At 39.2% G+C, this 20370-nt stretch overlaps 1 protein-coding gene across 5 annotated transcripts in view; it reads right to left on the reverse strand.

The window, feature by feature from the left end:
- DNM3 (dynamin 3) overlaps positions 1-20370 on the reverse strand; it is a 171771-nt gene that overhangs the window by 140207 nt on the left and 11194 nt on the right. For all 5 annotated transcript variants that reach the window (XM_056497824.1, XM_056497820.1, XM_056497823.1 and 2 more), the window contains exons 2-7: positions 14141-14214; positions 5553-5702; positions 4000-4203; positions 3348-3446; positions 2351-2511; positions 540-682 (exon numbers count right to left, since the gene is read on the reverse strand). In XM_056497824.1, the coding sequence (XP_056353799.1) occupies positions 540-682; positions 2351-2511; positions 3348-3446; positions 4000-4203; positions 5553-5702; positions 14141-14214 (831 nt within the window). The remainder of the gene's footprint in view (positions 1-539; positions 683-2350; positions 2512-3347; positions 3447-3999; positions 4204-5552; positions 5703-14140; positions 14215-20370) is intronic.

The following is a 20370-nucleotide window of genomic DNA, read 5'->3' on the forward strand; positions in this document are numbered from 1 at the left end:
ACACAAACTTTGACTGAAAGCTCCTGCAGCAAAGATCTCTGGATCTTAGGTGCACAATACATGAAAGACAACCATCTTTGATTAATTTTGATCTTGCCATCTCTAGGTTCTTTTGGACAGACAAGTTTTTATACTAGAAAAAGAAGCATTCTTTATTCTTCTTCCAGCTTCCTCATCTTACAGACTTCCAACACAATGTCTTTCCCTTGCCTGAGGTCATCTTTTTGGCAGACAGAAGAATGTGTCTACACAATCAGAAGCAGTTTTTTATCTTTGATCATCTCTGCTGCCCTTCTTCATGCCTTTTCCTTGCTCTGCTTTCTCCCTTTTCTAGGATTACTAAAATTAATTTAGGGAAAATTCTGTTGAAATTGTAGAATAAATAAAGTGTTCTGGACCATCAAACACAGAATTGTTTGGAGCTTGTGTAAAGAATCCTTAACATTATCCTAATGTTTAAATTTAAACCGATTAGAAAAAAGGAGAAAAAGGCAAAAAAAAACCCATTCAAAGTGGAAAAGCAGACAAAAGACACTCACTGCAACAGGGCTTTCGTTTTTCTGGTGGGATCTTCTGGTCTGAAGTTTTTGTATACCTCTACTTCATGTTCTATTGAAAGCAGCTGGCTCTGGAGTTTGCTTCTGAAGGCTGGCAGGGTATCCCGAATATGATTGGTAAGTTGCTAAAAAGCAAATAAAAAATCTCTTTATACTGTTAAAAAGATGAAAGCAGGAGCACAACCATTTCCTTCTGACTGCCAACCATATCAGCCATGACCTGTGCCAGTTTATAAGAGCAGTTCCTTTTGATCTCTGATGCAATGGAGACTGTTAAAGAACAATCCGGTATACCTGGTGTGCACACACTGTAAGGAGGCTCAAAAAATTCCTTCATCCTCTCACTCAGTGAGCCCTGTTACTACACACCTATTCAGTTACACCTGAAAAAGTTACACACATGACATAGGTAATTTAAAATTACTCCTCATCTCCCAGTGCTGATGCCACATTCCCATTTTGCTGCTTTTCTTAAGGGTGTTTCACAATTCCCTACGTACTTGTTCAGCACAGCAACTCCTTTATGCTACAGCCACAAGGCACTGTGGGGAAGAAAGGGATTCTGAGCACCCACAGCATGTTTTTACACACACATATATATATGTTTTAATGTGTTAGGACAGCACTGTCCATGACTTACCTATGCCATAAATTTCTCAGGTGTTGTACACATTCCTTAATTAAAAGCAAACTGCACTTCTCCCACTCTGCCCCAAACTCTCCTTCCAACCCCAGCCAGACAAGCTATACATTTAAACTGTCATATAGCAAAATATATAAACTCAAGTTTAAAGTTGCTCAGTAGACTGACAGGCACAAAATCAAAAGCTGGAGTTTCCCTGGAGCACCACCTTGTGGAGACAAAGAAACTGAAAGATTACCTGAAACCACAACAGGCTCCCCAATATCTTGAGGACTGAACTTATGTCGATCTTCCCATATCTAACATTCTACACACAGTACAAGCAACAGAAGATCAGCAGTTCCTACTGAAGTAGGCAATAACTCTCAAAAAGTTAACAGCATATAAAGCAATGTGAGTCAAGACAGTCAAGACAGATGAAAGGTATGTGCAGCTTGTGTTTCGGTCTCAAAACTAAGACACGTGGACTAAACTTTCAAGATGTAAAACAAGGCAAAACATACCAAACACAGATAAAAACACAGAGTACAAGCAAGTTCTTGCATCCTGATGAGAACTTTGGCCCTGAGGCACAAATAAATGGCATTAGTAGCCTTTTTGAGTGAGCCCAGAGCATTCCATAGCCTGGCTGTCAAGTTACAGCTGCAAAGTCACTGCAGCAAAAAATTAAGCAGACCAGCCACTTAGTTTTCTACTTTAATCAGGAACATTCCAGCTGTTTCCAGCTGTTGTCCAAAGGTCTTTGTCTATTCCAGATGAAAAGCTGCAATTTGACAGTGAGCTAGAAAAAACAGTATCGAGTCAGACTTGTAGGAATGCCAGAAACACCTGATAAGTTAAATGTAACAATTAAGGAATAGGATGGTATACTTCCAGGAAGGGAAACAAATCTTATTTTTGATGTTCATATCCAGTATTCTAAAGAACAAGGGAGAGCAGAACTGCCAGTAAAAGTCATAAACTACAGCTCACAGCAAGCTTTTGTATGCTACATCTAATACACAGCTTTGTTTTTACCTTGTGCAGATTAAAAACACTGAAAGCAGCAAAGAATGAGTGAGGTTCAGTGACCAGCTTCATTTTAATACAGCTTTTATATTTGCCCTATCATTACAAAGCTGCCTTTCATCACAAAGGCTTCAGCTTTTACCTGGTTTAGAACTTTCTGGAGATATGGTGTTCCCATCCGATCTGCCATGTGCCTGTAGGATGGGTGGGAAAGAAAGAACTTCCTTTCTGCTAGAAGAGCTGCCTTTATGTCCTTCTTCCCATCAATGTCTTTCTGGCTTCTGTTTACAACACCAATATAACCTAAAACAAGACAAAATCATTGGGAAATCAATGCAGCTATTGCCTGAATCACTGAATTAATATCTTAAATAGAACCAGATTGTCTCAGCTCAAACAAAACTTTCCAATTTAGGCATTTCAGATCATGTTTACAAATAGAAAAGTAACCTTGACACTGTCTAAATTGTTCATTCTGTTTACATAAAATAGATAGACTTCCTTTTAAATCATCAATTCAAATAGAGAAATATCTGAATCTCTGCTGAATCCCACTAAAGAAAACCACTTCAAAATAAACAAACAAAAATCCAAAATAAAATTGAAATACACACACAGGCCTACACAGGTAAATGATATGACATTAACAAAATACAAAAAAAAAAAATCTTATCATTTGCTGAACCAACATGCTCTATGGGAGAAGACAGTACTCTCATCAATAAATTATAACTAGAATCAAAATTCTTGATATTATTAACAAAATGAGCAAATGTGGCAGTAGCTGCCAGAAACTGGTTTACAGTGAGATTACCAAAGCTCTGGTGCTTGCTTCTGTCATATGTAAAAGAAAAAAACCACATTCTTTTATTACAAGGAACCTGGCAGAGAAGAAAAATATTGGCTAATGATGTGTGCTGGCATGACACTGCATATTCCAGAGGAAGCAAGGATTTTCCAGGTCCAGAAAGGACATTTTTAGTACAGCCACCTTTATGTTTGCTGAACAGATAACTGCAAAAGCAAAGAACACATCAAGTCCAGCATAAGCTCTGGTTCATCTCCAGGACTCCCAAACACCACCTCTATCCAAACCACTTTCTGGACTGCAAAGAATAAAGGCAACTGAACATTCTCACCTCTACGAAGAGGGAGGAGTTTGTTTTCTAGAACTTCTCTTGCATCTGTTCCTTCATCCATCAGATCCAATTTTGTGATCACACCGATGGTCCTAAGGCCTGACCAGAGTGGAAGCAGGAAGAAAAAGTTACTGAAGAATCATTCAGATTCAGAACAATTACATCTTCCCATTATGTAATAACCTATCTGTGCCCTTCTCAAAGCTATCACACAATAACAGCTCCAACTCGAATTATGATATGCCTGGAAAAGAAGGGAACATAATTGCCAGTGCTGAAATGTGTTCCTCAAAACTCCTTACCAAGGCTCAGCACCTCAACAACAACACTGTATGAAATTTATGATGTAAGCATGAACTCCCATCAGCACCATCCCCTATTTTGCCCAGTACTGCAAAAATTCCTAGACAAGCACTGCTGCACTTGCTCATAGGAGATTGTTACTGTAAATGAATTTTAAAAATGTCACTTACTCATACAGTACTGAGCTAACAAACGGTTATATTGTGATGCTGAAGATCATATGAGAATGTAAATACACATCTATATTACATAATATAAATTACAGAATTTCCCACAAGAATTGGTCTGTAATTTTCAGTTATGTTATTACACTTGAGAACAAAAAGTGGTGACATTCAATGCTGCTTACCCTGAGGGTCCACTTCCTTTGCCAGCTTCAGGGCATCTGAGTTGGCCAGGTCAGTGTTAGCTGGAGTCACAGCCAGGATCAGGCAGTTCTCTCGGGAGATGAACTGCATTATCATGTCTCTGATCTGCTGCTCAATATCTGGAGGCTGATCCCCCACTGGCACTTTAGTGATTCCCGGCAAATCAATCAGGGTCAGGCTTAAGACTACACGGACAACATGGATCATAAAACTGGTTAGCACACCACACGTGACAGAAGTCAACACACCTATGGCTACAGACAAGTTTTGGTCATATAAAACCCCTTCACAGGCAGATAAACAGATAAATATGTCAACAGTTCAAGCAAAATGCCTGACAATCTGCAAAGACTTGTTCTCCATTGGTCATACATCTCTGAATTTATTAGTACTATTTAATATTTGAAATACTGTAGCTGGTATAAAATGATACTTGTATCAAATATCCTTGAGGGCTCTAAGACAAATGAAACAGCTTCCTGAGCTTTGTCCAACAACAGGAGCACAGGCAACAGACCACTCTAATTGCATCCTCCAAATAAATCAAAATAGTTATTTGAATTTTTTTTAATACAGTGTTTCTCTGACCATGTTTTCAACCATGTCTCCAATTAAGAAATTCCCAAAAAACAATCAACAGCTAGCCTAACTTATAGAGCAAAACTGTTGTTAAGGGGCTTTGTGGATATGTTGTTGGTTTGGGTTTTCTTGGGTTTTTTTCAATCTGTAACATCTTCAGAAAAGTCAGAAAAATGAAAAAAACAATCCATTAAGAAAACCTGGTTTGCTGTGGTATGATTTCCCCACTAAAGGCCACAGTGCCAACCAGAGGCATCCTGGCCTGGGATAAGCATCCTGCTACTGGAGTAACAGGGCATCCTTTAGACAAATGAGAAAAACACAATTCCTAGGAAGGAAACACTAGAAGTTATCTGGAGTCTGTTTAATACAGACAACATGGCTGAACTAAAAGACTGTTCCTAGTAAAGCAAAGCAAGAGCAATAGGTAGGAAAATTCCACTTTTTCCTGGAGTCAGCATGTTCAACAAACAAACTTTGAAGCAGGGGATTCAGTCGAGCTTCTCTGCAGTTAGAAAAATCACATGCTTCAGCCAAACACACCACTTTTGTCCTATATCAAAGACAGATTAAATGGAAAACATTTTCTCTAGATTGTCTTCATTAAACTGGGCAGATGGCAACCAGAGGAACCAACTTTGATATACACAGGGGGTCTTCAACAAAAAGCAACTTCAAACACTATTACTGTCTGACTAGATTTTTAGTGACAGCAAACAATAAATTTCCAGTCAGGCAGGGAGACACAGAGACTTTCTAGATCAGAGAATTCCTCTGGAGAGTGACAAAAAGAAGTTTTGTTATTAAGTCCCATTACTGGTCTTTACTAACTCAGCCTCAAACCTTCTCCAGCCCAGAAGATCAGGCAATAGAACACAAAAGGGGATGGCTACACAGACAGAGCTACATAATATGTTTATATGACATAAATGTAAAGTAGAATGATTTTACTTACCATGTGGAGAATATACTCTTAAATTAATAGGAACTGAAGAAATGCCTTTGTTCATTCCTGTTACTCTATCTGTTTCTACTTCAATTTCCTGACGAACTTCATCAAAATCAGTAAACTTCTTCCCTTTGCAGTGTAGAAATTCAGCATACTCTGTCAAGAATATCAATAACAACTCTGTATTTCACAGGCTCATTGACCTGCACACCCACTTTCAAGCCCCCAGTGTTCTTCAGATGTGTGGGCACAGAAGCTGGTCATCGTGGCTATCAGGAAAGTGTTATGATGACTGCACATATGAAAACCAGCCCTCAACAAGAAAGGCTCAGTTAAAAGTAAAGTTGACTGGATATGATTTACTGCTCCTATCTTTAGCACATCATCTTCTGGAACAATGTGAACGATTCAATTAGATGCCATTTACAGTAATAGAATAGGGAACAGATTAGGAATGAGATTCTGAGTTTTCACCTGATCTCATTTGCCTGTAATATAGCCTAAGTGGAAAAATAATTCAAATTCTGCACCATGAAAGATTTTCAGCATTTGCTTCAAAAACTAACATCTCAGGTTAGAGATGAATTTAGTAAAGGAATTCTGTAAATTTTTACAAGTTCAAAATGAAAATAAGATCACTTAAAAACACTCTAATATTTTTAACCCAGTTTCTCATTTCCTAGAAGTTTCCTGTAGTCTAAATATGAATCATGTTTACAAGACTGCAAAAGTGTCTACAGAAATAGCTGTGATTTTGCTGAAGTGGGAGAACCCAAATAATTCCCAAGTCTTTAATATCATGCAAGTTGCTGTTTTATCTTAGAAGACCACTGACCAGGAATCAGAGACAGATAATTTGTTAGACCCAAACTTGACACTAAGTCCCTGTTTTGATTTTTGAATCCAAATACTAATACTTGTTATCACAACCTTTTAGTTGCCTGCGTGACCAAAAGCACATCCCAGGATTTCAAAACTGGAGTTTCTTCCTTCAAAGCAAAACACAAAAGTTTATCTCCATAGTGAGGCTGCCATCAGAAATAAAGACATAAACAGTAATTCCAGACACCAGCTCACAGCCTGTCCCCAGCAGGTCTGAGAAGTAGCACTGGAGAAAGGCTGAAGAGACTTGTGCACACTCCAGTTCATTTCATCCTGCAATCCAGGCCTGATCTCCAACTCCCTTTAGAAGTTTCTTCCCCAGAAAATGTTACTTGGCAACAAGCCCACCATAGCCAGTGCAAAGAAAAGCAGCTGAGAACACCAAATGTGAGAATATGGATTAAAAGAGGACCTTATGTGTAAGTACTGAAGTCTGATTCGCAGAAGTCACTTTGTTACTATTACTGACAGAGCTGTCAAAAAAATCAGAAGTAATAAATAGTCAAAACTACAATAAATACTTAAAGCAAACTGACAGAAGAAAAGGAGAGAGTGGAGGGGAAAACACCAAATACCCACCTGTCTGTGTTACAATACCATAATCCCTCCAGACTCAGTGTGTGAGGAACAGAGAAACTCACCCTTGTTCAGACAAAAAATACATTGTTTATTTTAAAAACAAGAGAGCACCTAACAAAAAAGCACCTTATTTTATATCCTTTTTTCAGCTCCAGCAGCAAAATGACAATGAATAGAAGTTTATTAAAAAATAAAGTTACCCAGGGAACACTCAAATATTTCAAAAAGAAAAATAACACGGTGCACAAAATAAAATACCTCAGTTGAAAATTTACATTTGTAAAATTTCTCAAGTTTGGCAAATCGATACCCAATGAAAAAAAGAGCTGACAAGTGGTTCATATTTTATCCCACTCCACATATAAAACATACATATTCTTCTTAGTTTGTTTTTTTTCCAGTGGGCCATCAGATTTTCTCAGGAAGTTATTTCTAAATCCAGTAATTAATAGTGGGTGCCCAGCTATAATCAGTTGACTCAGTAGCCAATGAATTCTCTCTTTGACCCACTTCACACTCAGTAACAGATTCACTATCTGACAAGGCTTCAAAGCAATCCAAATAAAAATGTTTGCTGCTTTTTAGCTGGGTTAATATTTCTCAAAACTCCTTGCTCCTGGTGCCACCTGTGGTGCCAGCAGTGCTGAAGGAATAAACTCCACGGTGGCTCCTAACCTGCGGTGCCAAGAATAAGAATTCCAAGGGACAAGCAGCGCTTTGTTCTGCTCCTTTCAGCCCTCAGCCTGTCCTTGGCAGTGATGCCTTCAGCCAGGCTGCAGAAGCACATGCTTTATGCAACCTTCCCTTTCCAGCTTTCATGCACAGAAGAATACTAAGAAAATGTTTTATTTACATTTTTGTGGGAATGGACACAAAACCGGACAAGAAAAAGCGATCCTGACTGATGTCTAGCTTTCAGACATGTATTTTTTGTATAAAACTGAAGTTACATTAAGACAAAAAACAATTGGATACAAAATTAAAACAGTCCTTGTATGTCAAATAACTTTTTTTTCCCCTCAGACTTATTAAAAGCATCTTAGATAACACAGAATTAAAATAGTTCCTTCAGTGCATCCACAAGTGATTAATTACCTCTTCAGTTTTGATTAAATTAGACAAATCATGGAAACAAGTGATATGGGATCACATCTTTTTAAATGCTCCTTATTTTTCCTGTCAGTTATATCCTCCCTATGTCTTTATGATTTAATCTAGCACAATGATATATTGTTATGAGTGCTAAACAGCCATTGCTGTTCTCAAACTATTTAAATTATATAAACACTAGAGATAGTTCATAAATTTGTCTCTAAGCTAAAGAGAGTCAAGTGACAAGGATCAGCCCTTAGGAATACATCAGAGATGCTTTGGAAAATATCCTTGATCCACATCAGGCTCAGCCCAAGAGCTTACACAAGGATTTTACTCTGTACAGAACAATCTGTTACTAGAGGTCAGGAATTCACCAAGACCTGGATTCAGAACTGCTCCCAAACTGATTTCAAGCAGAGCTGGTCCAAGTTGGTGGCAGTATCCAGTGTAGAGTACTCAAAAGGGATTGAAAGTGTTCCAAAAAGGTGGTTCATTAAATTGTAGGCCTGTAGCAAACATTTTAAACATTTGCAGCACAGAGGAAATATCTGCTATTACTGCATCTTCTATCTGCCAGTCCCATGGAGAGATACCACTCAAGCAATAACACTTTTTATCTTCAATAAAGCATCTCCCAAAGCCTCAGATCTCTTTCCAAAAGACTGATTTCAAGAGGCTTTTAAAACAAACAAACATAATTAGCCAAAACACTTCACTTTTTCTTTGATGATGGACAGCTTTTTCTGAACAAAATAAATGCATTTAAGTGAATCTGGACCATAGCAAATCATTCAATGGTCCTTCCTTGAAACAGGAGGAAGTATCAAAAGCCCTTGTTGTCCTACCCAATCTTTAATCCCTCTCCTGCTTTGCCATTTCTGAAGTTTTTCTAACAAGCTGAACATGAAATACTCAAAACTGAGTTATTCCACTGGTAACCTTCAAGCAGAAAGGCTACAAGAAATAGAAGTTCCCTGGTATTTCCTGAAGACAAAACAGAAAATCCTGGCAACGCAGAGAATTACATAGCAGAGAATATCACAGCAGAAGATACTAAATCTGGAAAACAGTGTAGATCTGATGAAAGTAACCACAAGATAGCAGGTCATGCTTTTGGGAACCAGTGAAATGGTTCATTAGAAGGGTAGACACTTGTGCCAGAGGAGGAAAAGCATTTTTTTGGATGCAATAATATTTCACAACCTTGAAAGTTTTTGTTTGTAGAAGGAATTTCTCTCTCTTCTTTCAACCTTTTCCTGTGGATGATGCTTTCTATAGTTCCAAGACCTCACACAACCCTCCTCCAGGCATTTTTTCCTAAATTTACAGAGGCAGAGCTTTCAGCAGGGCTCTCTCCTTCTCAGGACTGAGAAAAAGCAGAACCTTGTAAGACTGCATTTCTGTGATGCATCTTGTACAAATGTTTATTTCTGTATTTTACAACAGCATGACATCAGGGAGTGATGCTCTGTCAGAGACCCACTGTGAGCACCAGGTCCTTTTCTGAAAACCAACCTTTTTCTCAAATACCAGCCTTTCAGTACAGGAAAAAATCATATCCCAGCTGATTTGCTTCCTACTTTGGAGGTATTTTTCTTCTTTTGTAAGCAATTTGAATTCCAGTTCTGCCCACCAGCATTTTTCATATTCTTGCTTGTATTTGCCAAACACCAACTTAATAAACACACTCCATTCTGCCATCTCATCAGTAATACAAAACACAGAACACAACCTGGAGGGGTGTCCCTTCCACTCTGTAAACAGCTGTGCATCCATATTACAGGAGTCCTTGCTAAATCATGTTTCCCAAGATTGCATATGATATTTTCAAAGAAAAGGAAGATAATTTCAAAACCTTTACAGTAGCCAAGATAAGATACCCAGAAGACCTTAATTTACAAGCCTGCTACTCTGTAATAAAAATTTATTGCACTGATAAAACAGGGTTATTTCCCTTGATGAGTTTGTGGTGGCTGCTGTTCATCTCAAATACCTTTCAGATTTGTTAGTTAATAACTAATAGATTTCTTTCTCCTAAAAGTGAACTCTGACTGATGCTTCTGTCACTTTCCTTCATTACCTTTATGATGATGGGCATATATAGAGCCATTTTCCAGGCTTAATGAGGGGATTCCATCTTTCCTCATGTCACTGAGCATCATCAAGGAAACAAAAGCTTCCAGGCAAACCCACTGGTAAAACCAAGTACTTGTGGGTACCAATAATTTGTCCCAACATGAGCTGAAGCTCATATCCCATTTTGAGGGTCCTGATGGGGACAAGTGGCTGAGCCCACCAAACCTTGCTGCCAGACCTCAGCAGTCACTGGGATTAGCTCAGATTACCAGTACAGACAGCAACAACAGGGTGCAAAAGGAACACCTGCAGTCCCTCTGACCTGACAAGCTTAAATTCAGGTTTCAGCCCAGCAGCACTGTCTCTCTTCCAGGATGTCAGTCCTGTTTGGGGGATGAGCCTTTCATTGGCTCAGGAAGGGGTCACCCATCGTGACCTCCTGCTGGTGGCATGTTTTAGCTTTTGGGATACACACTTCAGTAATTTTACTCATCTCTCCAGCACCCCTGTTCATCATGTGAATGAGAGTGGGATCCAGGAAATGGCAGCCACTGTCTGCCTTTCCTCCCCATAAAGAGCCCCTTCTCTTTCCTGCTGTTGGCACCGTGGCATTTTTCTAGTTTGTGTCCCTGAAGACCTCCAAATGCCTGCCAGCTGATGAAGTCTCTAAGATCACTTGTGTTAGCTTAAATAACCAGTCTAAATAATTTTTGTATTTCTTTTTCTGTTAGAGGATTGTTTTTGCCACCAGATGGCAACAGAAGATGGCTATCCATGAAGAGCAGTCTTGCAATACACGAAAATCTGATTAAAGCTCAACCACCTCAGTAGAAAAGAGCATCTGCAAGACTTCAGAAAAAATGTCTTTTGAACCTTATGATTTACTTCCCACTTAGTATTCTAATTAACAGAACTCAAACAAATGTGGGTATTGTAAATATGACTCATTTATCTAAAAAATGTCCACCTCAGTAATGATTTTCTAAATCTGTTGATTTGCTGAAGAAGAAGAAAATCTGAAATTGCTCCAAAAACAGTTACCAAAATGAGGAAAATAACTCTCCTAGAGCAAGGATATTTAAGATGTAAATAGCAAATAACACGATTTATACAGCAGGCAATGTATTTTTAACAAAGAGAAGACCTACTGCAAAGGCTTCACACATTTTTTGTTGCCACTGCTGTTCCAAAACAAGTACTAATCTCCAAGTATCTAGTTATTATCTCACCTGCACAGTAAGAAGAACAGATTGCCTAAGGTTATAGAGAATATGTGGCAGCAGAAAGGAAAAAATAAAAATCCACAAACAAAACCCACAACAAAATGAACAACAAACAAAAAACCAACAAAAATACAAACCCATCTCTCAAGATGTCAGAAATTTCAAATCATTACCTTCTAAAGCTTATTCAGCAGCACCATTTCAAATATCTATTAACTCCAACAAAAACTGTTTAATCTTATTAAATAAATATTTAATATTTATAGTATTATAGTACTGGATCAAAAAAACACCAAGCTAAGAAGTATACTCAAAATTGTGAAACAAAAAGTTTGAATGTTAAAGAAATTAGTTTTTATGTAAAACTTAAGGAACACCAACTCAAAGGAAGAAAAACCCATCAGCTCACATGCACACTCAAAATTCTCATCCCAGGTCAGCTGTGCACCAACACTTGCATCTTAAAGACACACAATTTCTCACATTATCAAAGAGAAAAATACTCAAGACTATTGAAGACTGACTTGCTACTTGTAATATTTAATTAAAAACTTAGTCCTTGCCTTCAATATTTCAGCAGAGTACATATTTGCATGAATGTGGAGTGCAAATGCCATCAAGCCATTTAGGAATTGTACTGGTACCAGCAAAATGTTGCAGAAGTATCTTGCAATCATCTCTGCATGCCCCCTCTCTCCCAAGGAAAACTCCAAGATTAAGAACAGTTAATTTTAAGAGTCAAGAAAAATCCTTGTTTTTTTAAAATTAGTTTTGTTTACTACAGCAACAAGAAGCTGATACAGCCCTCTAATTATTCTGTAACATTTTAGATAATTATGGGCTTCATAGAAATCAGCCCAGCATCTGCTTCCTGTAAAAGAACACTGTGCTTCTCTAAGCAGTTTTATTTTATTTTCTTAAAATTAGCTCACAAAGATAAAGGTGACTTTAAAGATCAAGTTACTTGGAATTTCACCATCAAAAACAATAACAGTGGAACAGAGTTTAAAGAAAGCAACAAAATAATTAAAGCTTGCATTTTAAAGGCCTTGGCATTTAATCCCAAACAAGGATTACACAGCATTTCCCAAAGGGAGAAATATACCCTGACATCCAGGAAATACAAAATTAGGCTGAAACTCAGTTATCCTGAATTTTTTAAGGTTTTTGTTGTGTTATTTAAGCTATAATGAAGAACTAGTCCTTAGCAAAGAAGGTACCTGTATGAAACCTAGAGGCCTACCTAAAGCCACTAATACTTTGGGAACATAGTCATGAGGAAAAACACAGAGAAAAACCCTAAACCAAGGGACAATCATGATTTCACAAAAGAGGTCAACACAGAGAAGTCAGGGTAAGTTTAGGATAAGTGTCAGTGAATAAGTATTGAACCACCTGAGGTCAGAGTATAAGTGCTCATTTACTGACAAGTCCCCTCAGCTGAGTTTTTTGAAAGGATTGCCAGCACAAAGCTTTAAGCTTTTCTTGCTTCTGCTCTTGCATGGTGCTGGAAAAGTCAGATGAAGACTCTCCCCAGCTCAGCCTTATTCATGCATTTCTGCATTACCTGCCAGAGGCCAAAAGCCAGATCTGCAGAAGTAGCAAGTGTTCATTACTCCAACTAAAACAAATGTTAATATTTACCATATATAAAGCACTGTGTCAAACACTTGACAATCCTCAAGTTTCTAAACTGAGCATGCAGGAATACTGAATTCCACTGGTTTTCCCTTCTCCTCCACAGTGTAAACACCATGGAAAATTTCATAGAGGCAGTGAAAGTACAACAGTATTTTAAAAGCAGTAATTCAGAAAAAACCCTGAAGCCCAGACTGACTGCAGACCACCTTCCAGTCAAAAAATGCAAAGACCTTCAAGAAAGAAATAGACACAGAAACTTCACACACAGGGACAGACTAAAGTTTTACAGGCAGCTATAATTTTGGTTTTTCCCCAGTTTCATCACGGTCCATAATTCAAAGACCACTTTTTGGTTTTCAGTGCTGGTTTGGATGTTATTTTGTTTCTTCTTTTTACTGTTTTGAGCAGAAGTAAATAGCAAACCAGTGATTTGTGTTGCTTACATTGGTTTAGAAGTAACAACACCAAAAACTGGAATGATGGTGAACCATAGCTGCTTTTAGATATGCCAGGGAACTCAGCTACACCACAGCAGATCAAGTGCCCGATGGAAGAGTACAGAGTGGTGAATTCTCATGAAAGATCTCAATATGTCCCATAGCTTAGTGGTACACCCAAAAATATTTCTATTTTTGACCAGAGAAGTACATAGAACCCTTGTTTTTCCCCAATCCACCTTCTGCTCTACTTAGTGCAGTGAGCCCAACCAAAAAAGACAAGTTCTGAAAACAGCCTGTGTGGAATCAAATCTGTGTGCACTGGAGCAAGAGCTAAAGGGAGAAGTGCAGCAATTTTGGTGTGTTAACTAATACAACTGCAAAGCTCATCAAGAAATGAATAAATCAAAGCTAATTTCCAAAGGATATTGCATGTAATGATGTGGATTCAATTCACCACATGCTCCAGGATTTAGATGTTACCATTTTCCCACAATGGGAAATGTGATGAGTTGGTCCTGAGAACACAATTCTGGAGTAGCAGCCCTTTGTTCCAGACAGTCTGGTGGCATCTTTCTTCACATTGCTCATGTCTTCTTAGAGAAGGTTTTTCTCCTGCTCCAGTACATCAGGCATTGACCCAAAAAGAGGAAGAGATTACCTGTTTTGGCAGTGATGAGTTGTAGGACCAATGGTCGTCTTGTCACAATTCCAGAGCCTCGTGGAAGAAAATCCCTGGAAACATTAAAAAAAACAGTTACTAGCCAGAAGTAATGTGCAGTTACATAAAATATTGGACTAATTTGGAACCTTCTCTGTATGAAAATGGAAAGTTGGTGTGGATAGATTTATATCAAATACTCCTATGAAGCAGTGCTGTTAATTTTGGTTCAAGATAGTAGTAGGTCATTACATAATTGATAAATGTGTATTAGAACTAAATTACTGTCTCAGGGCATTACCAAGCCTCTTCAATACCATCACAAATAACATCTCACCTTGCACAGTAAGAGTACCTGAAGCCATGCCCAGATTTACCCAAATGATTCTGTCATCACTGCACACTGAATCTGAAGAGGATCTGGACACAGGAATACACACACTCACACAGCACACCAAAGCTCTGGACAAACCAAACTGGCAGCACTCTTTCACACACTTAACTTCTGCCGGTTCAAATCACAAATAACTTTTCCACCAACACATCTGCCCATAGTTTTTGAGTGAAAGCAGAACACTACAAGTCCTGTGGGACATGGGGAGAGAGTGTCCTTGAACCAGAAAGCAAGCAAGGAAACACACCAGTTCTACCATATCATTATGCATCCCCATGATCCTTTCCATGTCTCTAAAGACAGGGAGAAACTGTGAAACTGAAAAGAAAGAAACCCAAAGCAAAAGAACACATTTTTCTCAGGGTCTTCCCCAGTTGCCAGACCATAAAACATTTAAAAACTATGAGATGAGGTTCAGTGAGATCTTTGTAGAATTTTTCCTTCAAATAAGCATCTTCAGAGGAATAAAATTCAGGGGTAAACAGAGTTGCATAACCAGTGTAAGCTCATCAACATCCCCTCGTTTTTCCTGCCTTTCAAGGGATGCTGAATCACTTTCCTGCCTGCCTTAGCAGCACTGCTAACTCACCTCTGTGGCTCAGGTGAAAAGCAATGCAGCAAAGGATTAGGGCAGGAATTTTCCATCCAAGGGCAGGGCTGATCTGGGTGCCTGTTGTTATACACCTAAGTGCCTGTGGAGAAGGACAAGAGCCAAAGGAACAAAGCACAGCCTTGCTGGCCCTTTAGACAGAACTAAGATAGGTCTGCTCACACCACTTGGCAAATCACCTCTTGCCTATAACCACTGAGGATCTTCATACTGACCTTGCACTACTCAATGGAAGCCTGAGTTTTGCAGCTCCTTTAAAGGCTGCACACAAACCTGCATGGTTTAAAACGGGCCTTGAAGACACATCTGTGAAAAATAAACCACACAAATATGCAGGATATTATTGCTGCAAATCTGAGGATATTAGGTCTGAGCAGACCCAGGCCAAGACAGGCTCAGGAGTGCAACAGTGAACCTCTTTCCACAAACACCAACAAGGTGACAAAGCTTTGGCAGAAAAGAAACACAGCAACTCTACCTGTGATATGAGTCCTAAAAGTTTCTTTCTCAACCTAACATCTAGGCATAAAAAAAAATAAAAATAACATATGCAAGCAGCTCTAAGGCTCTGAGGAACAAGACCAGCTGTCAGCTGTGCCCCACATCACTTTAGAACCCCCCAGCATTTTGAATGAAACAGTGTTAATTTCTAGCTAAATTATGTTTCCCATTCTCAGTACCTGTTAATGTGTGCTTACAGTGTGATTACTCTGCAAACCAAAGCCCCCATGAAAGGGGAGGCTCTTCAAACACAAGCTCTCTCATTAACTTCCCTACTCAAACACAGACCTGCAGGCAGCAGTACAATTAATTCAGAATTCAAGTAATCCCTAAAGCAAAGATACTGCAAAAACATCAGGTGTACTGATTTAAATGTGCTGTGATGCTTTTTAACACTTGAGACAGCAACAGGCTACAGGAATTAGCTTAAAGAGATGCCAAGGGCCTTCAGATAGATCTCTGTCATAATTTCAGTATCTACTAATGGAGAGAAAGCTGCCTCTCAGTGAACAACTACTGATATTTTCTCATGGGGAAACAGAAAATAGTACTGGGAACATGGTCATACTTCTATATGTACTGAAATGACAGTAGCCAGGAGGAAGCAAATGCCTATTAAGATTACAGTTTCATACACAGGTTTTCAAGCACTTAATATCTGTTTTTTAAATATATATATATATATATATATGTATTCCCATCAAGAAGCTAAAATAAATTGCCACTTAGGACAAAGTGGTCACCCAAACCAGTGTCCTCTACAGCACCACAGGAGACAAGAAAATCCTTTGAGGAGTCAAAGGCTGAAAAGATTTATTGATTTCCTGCTTCAGACTAAGCACATTCAGCAATAAAGAACACTGCATTAATGCAGCTCCCAGTGTACACAATGCTGACCTTTACTCAACAGCAAAATTGCAAAGAAAGGTAAGATGACAATTTTCCTTCAGAACATCCTCTTAATATGTCCAAAAGTGATGGCACTCTTTACCCCTGTCTAATGGGCTGAACTATTTTCTGTTCAAGCAAACATCAGCAGAGAGAGGGTCCTGCTTGGTGAGAGGGAGAGCTGTGTTGATCACACAACCAACTAAACAGTGCAGCAGCAGAATATAAAACTGCTACAAATGCACAGTTTGAAGAGGGAAAAAGTCAAAGAATGAGGGTAATGGGGTTCACAGGGAGAGTTCAGGAGAAAATTCCTCCCCCTCCACTTAACCACTGAATGGGGTGTTTTACCTCTATAGAAAATATAATCTCCCCACAGGGATTTTTTTTTCATCATTTGAAATTTCAGCTTCAGCCACAAGGCAACAGCATCTATGTGCATTCTTTGTACAGCTCAAATCAGATGTTACAAATAAATACATAAACTCTACTTACAGACAAAAAAAAAAAGTCTTTTTTAACACACAGAAATGTAAGTCAAATCTGAAACATAGCTTGCACATCTTTAGGAAAAGCAAGGTAGTAGCACACAGCAGGGAATCAGATTAAATGCTGTTTAGCTGCTTCTGCAGAAATGCCTCCTGTGACAACCACAGGACAGGATGCAGCTCCTCCTCCCCTCCCCTCGGAACAGAAAGCATTTGCTAAAGGGCTTGTTAGTGGTGCTGAATGAAGTGGTCCCACAACTTACACAAGTAACTGCAGCAAGAAATGGAAAATGAAATAGGAATGAGCAGAGCCAAGTCTCAAAGCTTCCTTCTGACAAAAAAAACAATGCCCTCCATATCCTGATGGCACACCCTAACATTCTTCTAAGGACAGACTTGGGACAGCTGCTACCCACACCTTTTGGTTAGCATTACGTACACATCTGTTTAGTGAGAGTTGGGAGGAAAAAAATCCACATCAGAGTTGAAGCAGCTGCAAAGAAATTCATCTAGGAAAACATTCATGCCTGGAAATTTGTGCTCAAACAAGGAGGAGAACAGGCTGTTTCTGTGGTGGGGGCAGTGAGCCTGGGAACACCTGTGTGCACAACTGCAGGACCACTTAACAACGAGGAGGTGCAGGAAAGAAGAAACACATTGTGCAAGAATCAAGCTGGGAATGAAAGCCCTGCTGCTTTAAGAACATTCATCCTGCATTGAGATTCCAACTACTTTTGCATCTTCACTCTCAGAGCGTTTTCAGCACAAAGCACTGTGCTGACAGCAGCTGTACTGGCTCAGCAGCAGCACTGCAGTCACAGGACACTCCAGCAGCAAGGCCTGGCCACTGCTGAATTTATCAAATGCAAATAAGAGGCAAACAGCCAGGTCTGCCAGGGCATCCCTTCAGGAGCTTGTCAATCTTGGAATGCACTCAGCTCTTAGAATATCATTAAATACCTTCAAGAGCAAATATTCTCAAGGCTACAGAACTTTTACTCTATAAAATTACTCCTGTTTTACAGCATAACACAGTCTGTGTTATGTTCTCTAGTACTGCTCATTTCCAGTATCAAAGACCTGGACAAGTGTATCTCCTAAGTTTGGTGTCTGCTCTTTATTTAATGCATAAAGGAACAGATAATAGCTTGAATTTGCCTTGCTAAAAGCCAGATCTCAAACTTATACTTAGGATGGTGAAACAAGTTATCAATGGCCATACCAACACTTCAGCACTTTACAATAACAAGCCAGTTCGGGCTTTAAGGTAAAAGAGTAATTACACCACTCATTAATTGAAGAAATAGAAATTTCAGGAAGGGCAGAAATTACAGGGAAATGCTGAAAAGCAAACTAGACAGGGTCTCATCAATGAGGTGGTCACATTATGATGCAGGACTGCAGCTTACAAATAAAAACACACCAAACAACTAAAACATAAACGTAATGTGTTTCAGGGGGATTTCCAGGGAGAGTTTCCATTTAGGAGATTTCTAGCACAGTAACAGTATTTACAATAATTTTTAAAAAGAAAAATGGCAAAACAAAACAGAAGAATCCCCAGTTTTTGTGAAAAGTGATGAAGCATCACCATTTAAAACTTACTTGTAGTTTCAAAACAGTAACTTATATTTGCTTTTCTTGTGCAGTATAGGGCTGAGAAATGTACTGTGCTCGGATCAGTTACATGGTCATTATCACACAGGATAAATGGTAACTAATTTACACCAATCCAATAAAATTAATTCATACAAAACATAGGGGGAATGCAGAAAATCAAATAACTGAGGAAAATGTCAACAATTACACAAAAACTGCATTAATTACTGAGCTACAAACAATTCAAATTGATAGTGATGAATTGTTCAAAAAAAATCAGAATTACCTCCAGAGAAAAAGCCTCCACATTTTTCACAAAGGGTAGAAACATGCCAGGCTCAGGACAAGAGCCAGAGCTCTCTTACATACAAGCAGATTTAATTATTATTTTTGTGCCAGACAACATCAGCAATTGTCACATCCTGAGGTGTCTCCTTAGACCTGAGATCACCTCTGGAGGACATGCAGGTGGTTTAGAACCCAGCTCTTTCCAATGCCCGCCGATGAGAGACTGCAGGAGGCTGTTCTTAGAGGTTTTCATGGTTGTTTATTGTTGCTTATCTCAGGAATGCTTTGTCCAGCGAACAGCGGTCTGCTCGCCAGACGTCCATGGCAGAATCCGCCTGGCAGAGGCAGGACTGATCTTTTATAGTCTAAACTACGTACTAGGTATTTACAAATGACCCCCAATACAATACAATCTTGTTACATGGTCCAGATCTGTTCTCATCCAATCTAAAAGTGCCAGCGTGTCACCCAGCATGGATGACACGGAGGAGAAGGAGGAAGAGGTATTCACACCCCCAATTCTCCATCTTGGCCACGTGTCCCTTATCACAAACATTTTAGAAATCTGCTAATTCTACATTCTAACAATCAAATTTACACTCCATTTACTTTTGTGGCTTGCATTTCTTCTCTCAATGTTGGCAAACTGCTCCAAGGAGCCAAATCCAGCCCCTGAGACACCTGGGTCTCATTCCAGGGTCCTTGGGGACCCCGCCAGGGGGGTCTTAAACCTTCCAGGGAAGCCAGAGGAATACTTTGGACTCCCACAAGCAATGTCATAAAAGTTCTCCCACTAACACAAAGTCCATCCCAAGACTCTAAACCACCCTCCAATGCAGAAAGGCCATGATCCATCAGCAGCTAATATAAACACCAGTGCACTGGTAGCACTCCCCACAAGCTTTTATTCCCAAGTTTTGCCAAGGAATGCAACACAGCTTTAATTGCAATAGGAAGCAATTGCGCCCAAAATAAAAAGTTTTCCTGGGCCTTTTTCCAGCAGTGTTTATTGTTTTATACAACTCCAGCCTGGCACACCAGGAGCACTTGTGGCCCACATTAGCAGCTGAATGACCATGCCTGCTGCAAAAGACCACACAGTTTCACAGGAACACTGACACATGTCCATACAGCATCTCCAAGATCTGTGGAAAACACACACAGAAGTACTCAAAAAGCTTTCATTTTCCTTCCATTTCTCATAGTTAGCCACAAAGCAAAGTGTCAAAAACCTAGAGAAACAGGAAAAAGCATGCTCCAGTGTAAGCCTCAGGATGGGAGGGATGAAGCATTTCTAACTTCTTTCATCAGGTTTTAAAAAACCCATAAACCACACTGTCCTGGTTTGAAGGACAGGTGTCTGCCAACAAAGGCAGAAGCTTCTCTTTGAAATGGAGAATGTAAACCCCCTCCCTCCAAATTATTATAATTTTGAAATTAAGGGGATCTCAGGCAAAGATAT

Source organism: Oenanthe melanoleuca, chromosome 8 (genome assembly GCF_029582105.1).
Source record: "Oenanthe melanoleuca isolate GR-GAL-2019-014 chromosome 8, OMel1.0, whole genome shotgun sequence".
Lineage (NCBI taxonomy): Eukaryota > Metazoa > Chordata > Aves > Passeriformes > Muscicapidae > Oenanthe > Oenanthe melanoleuca.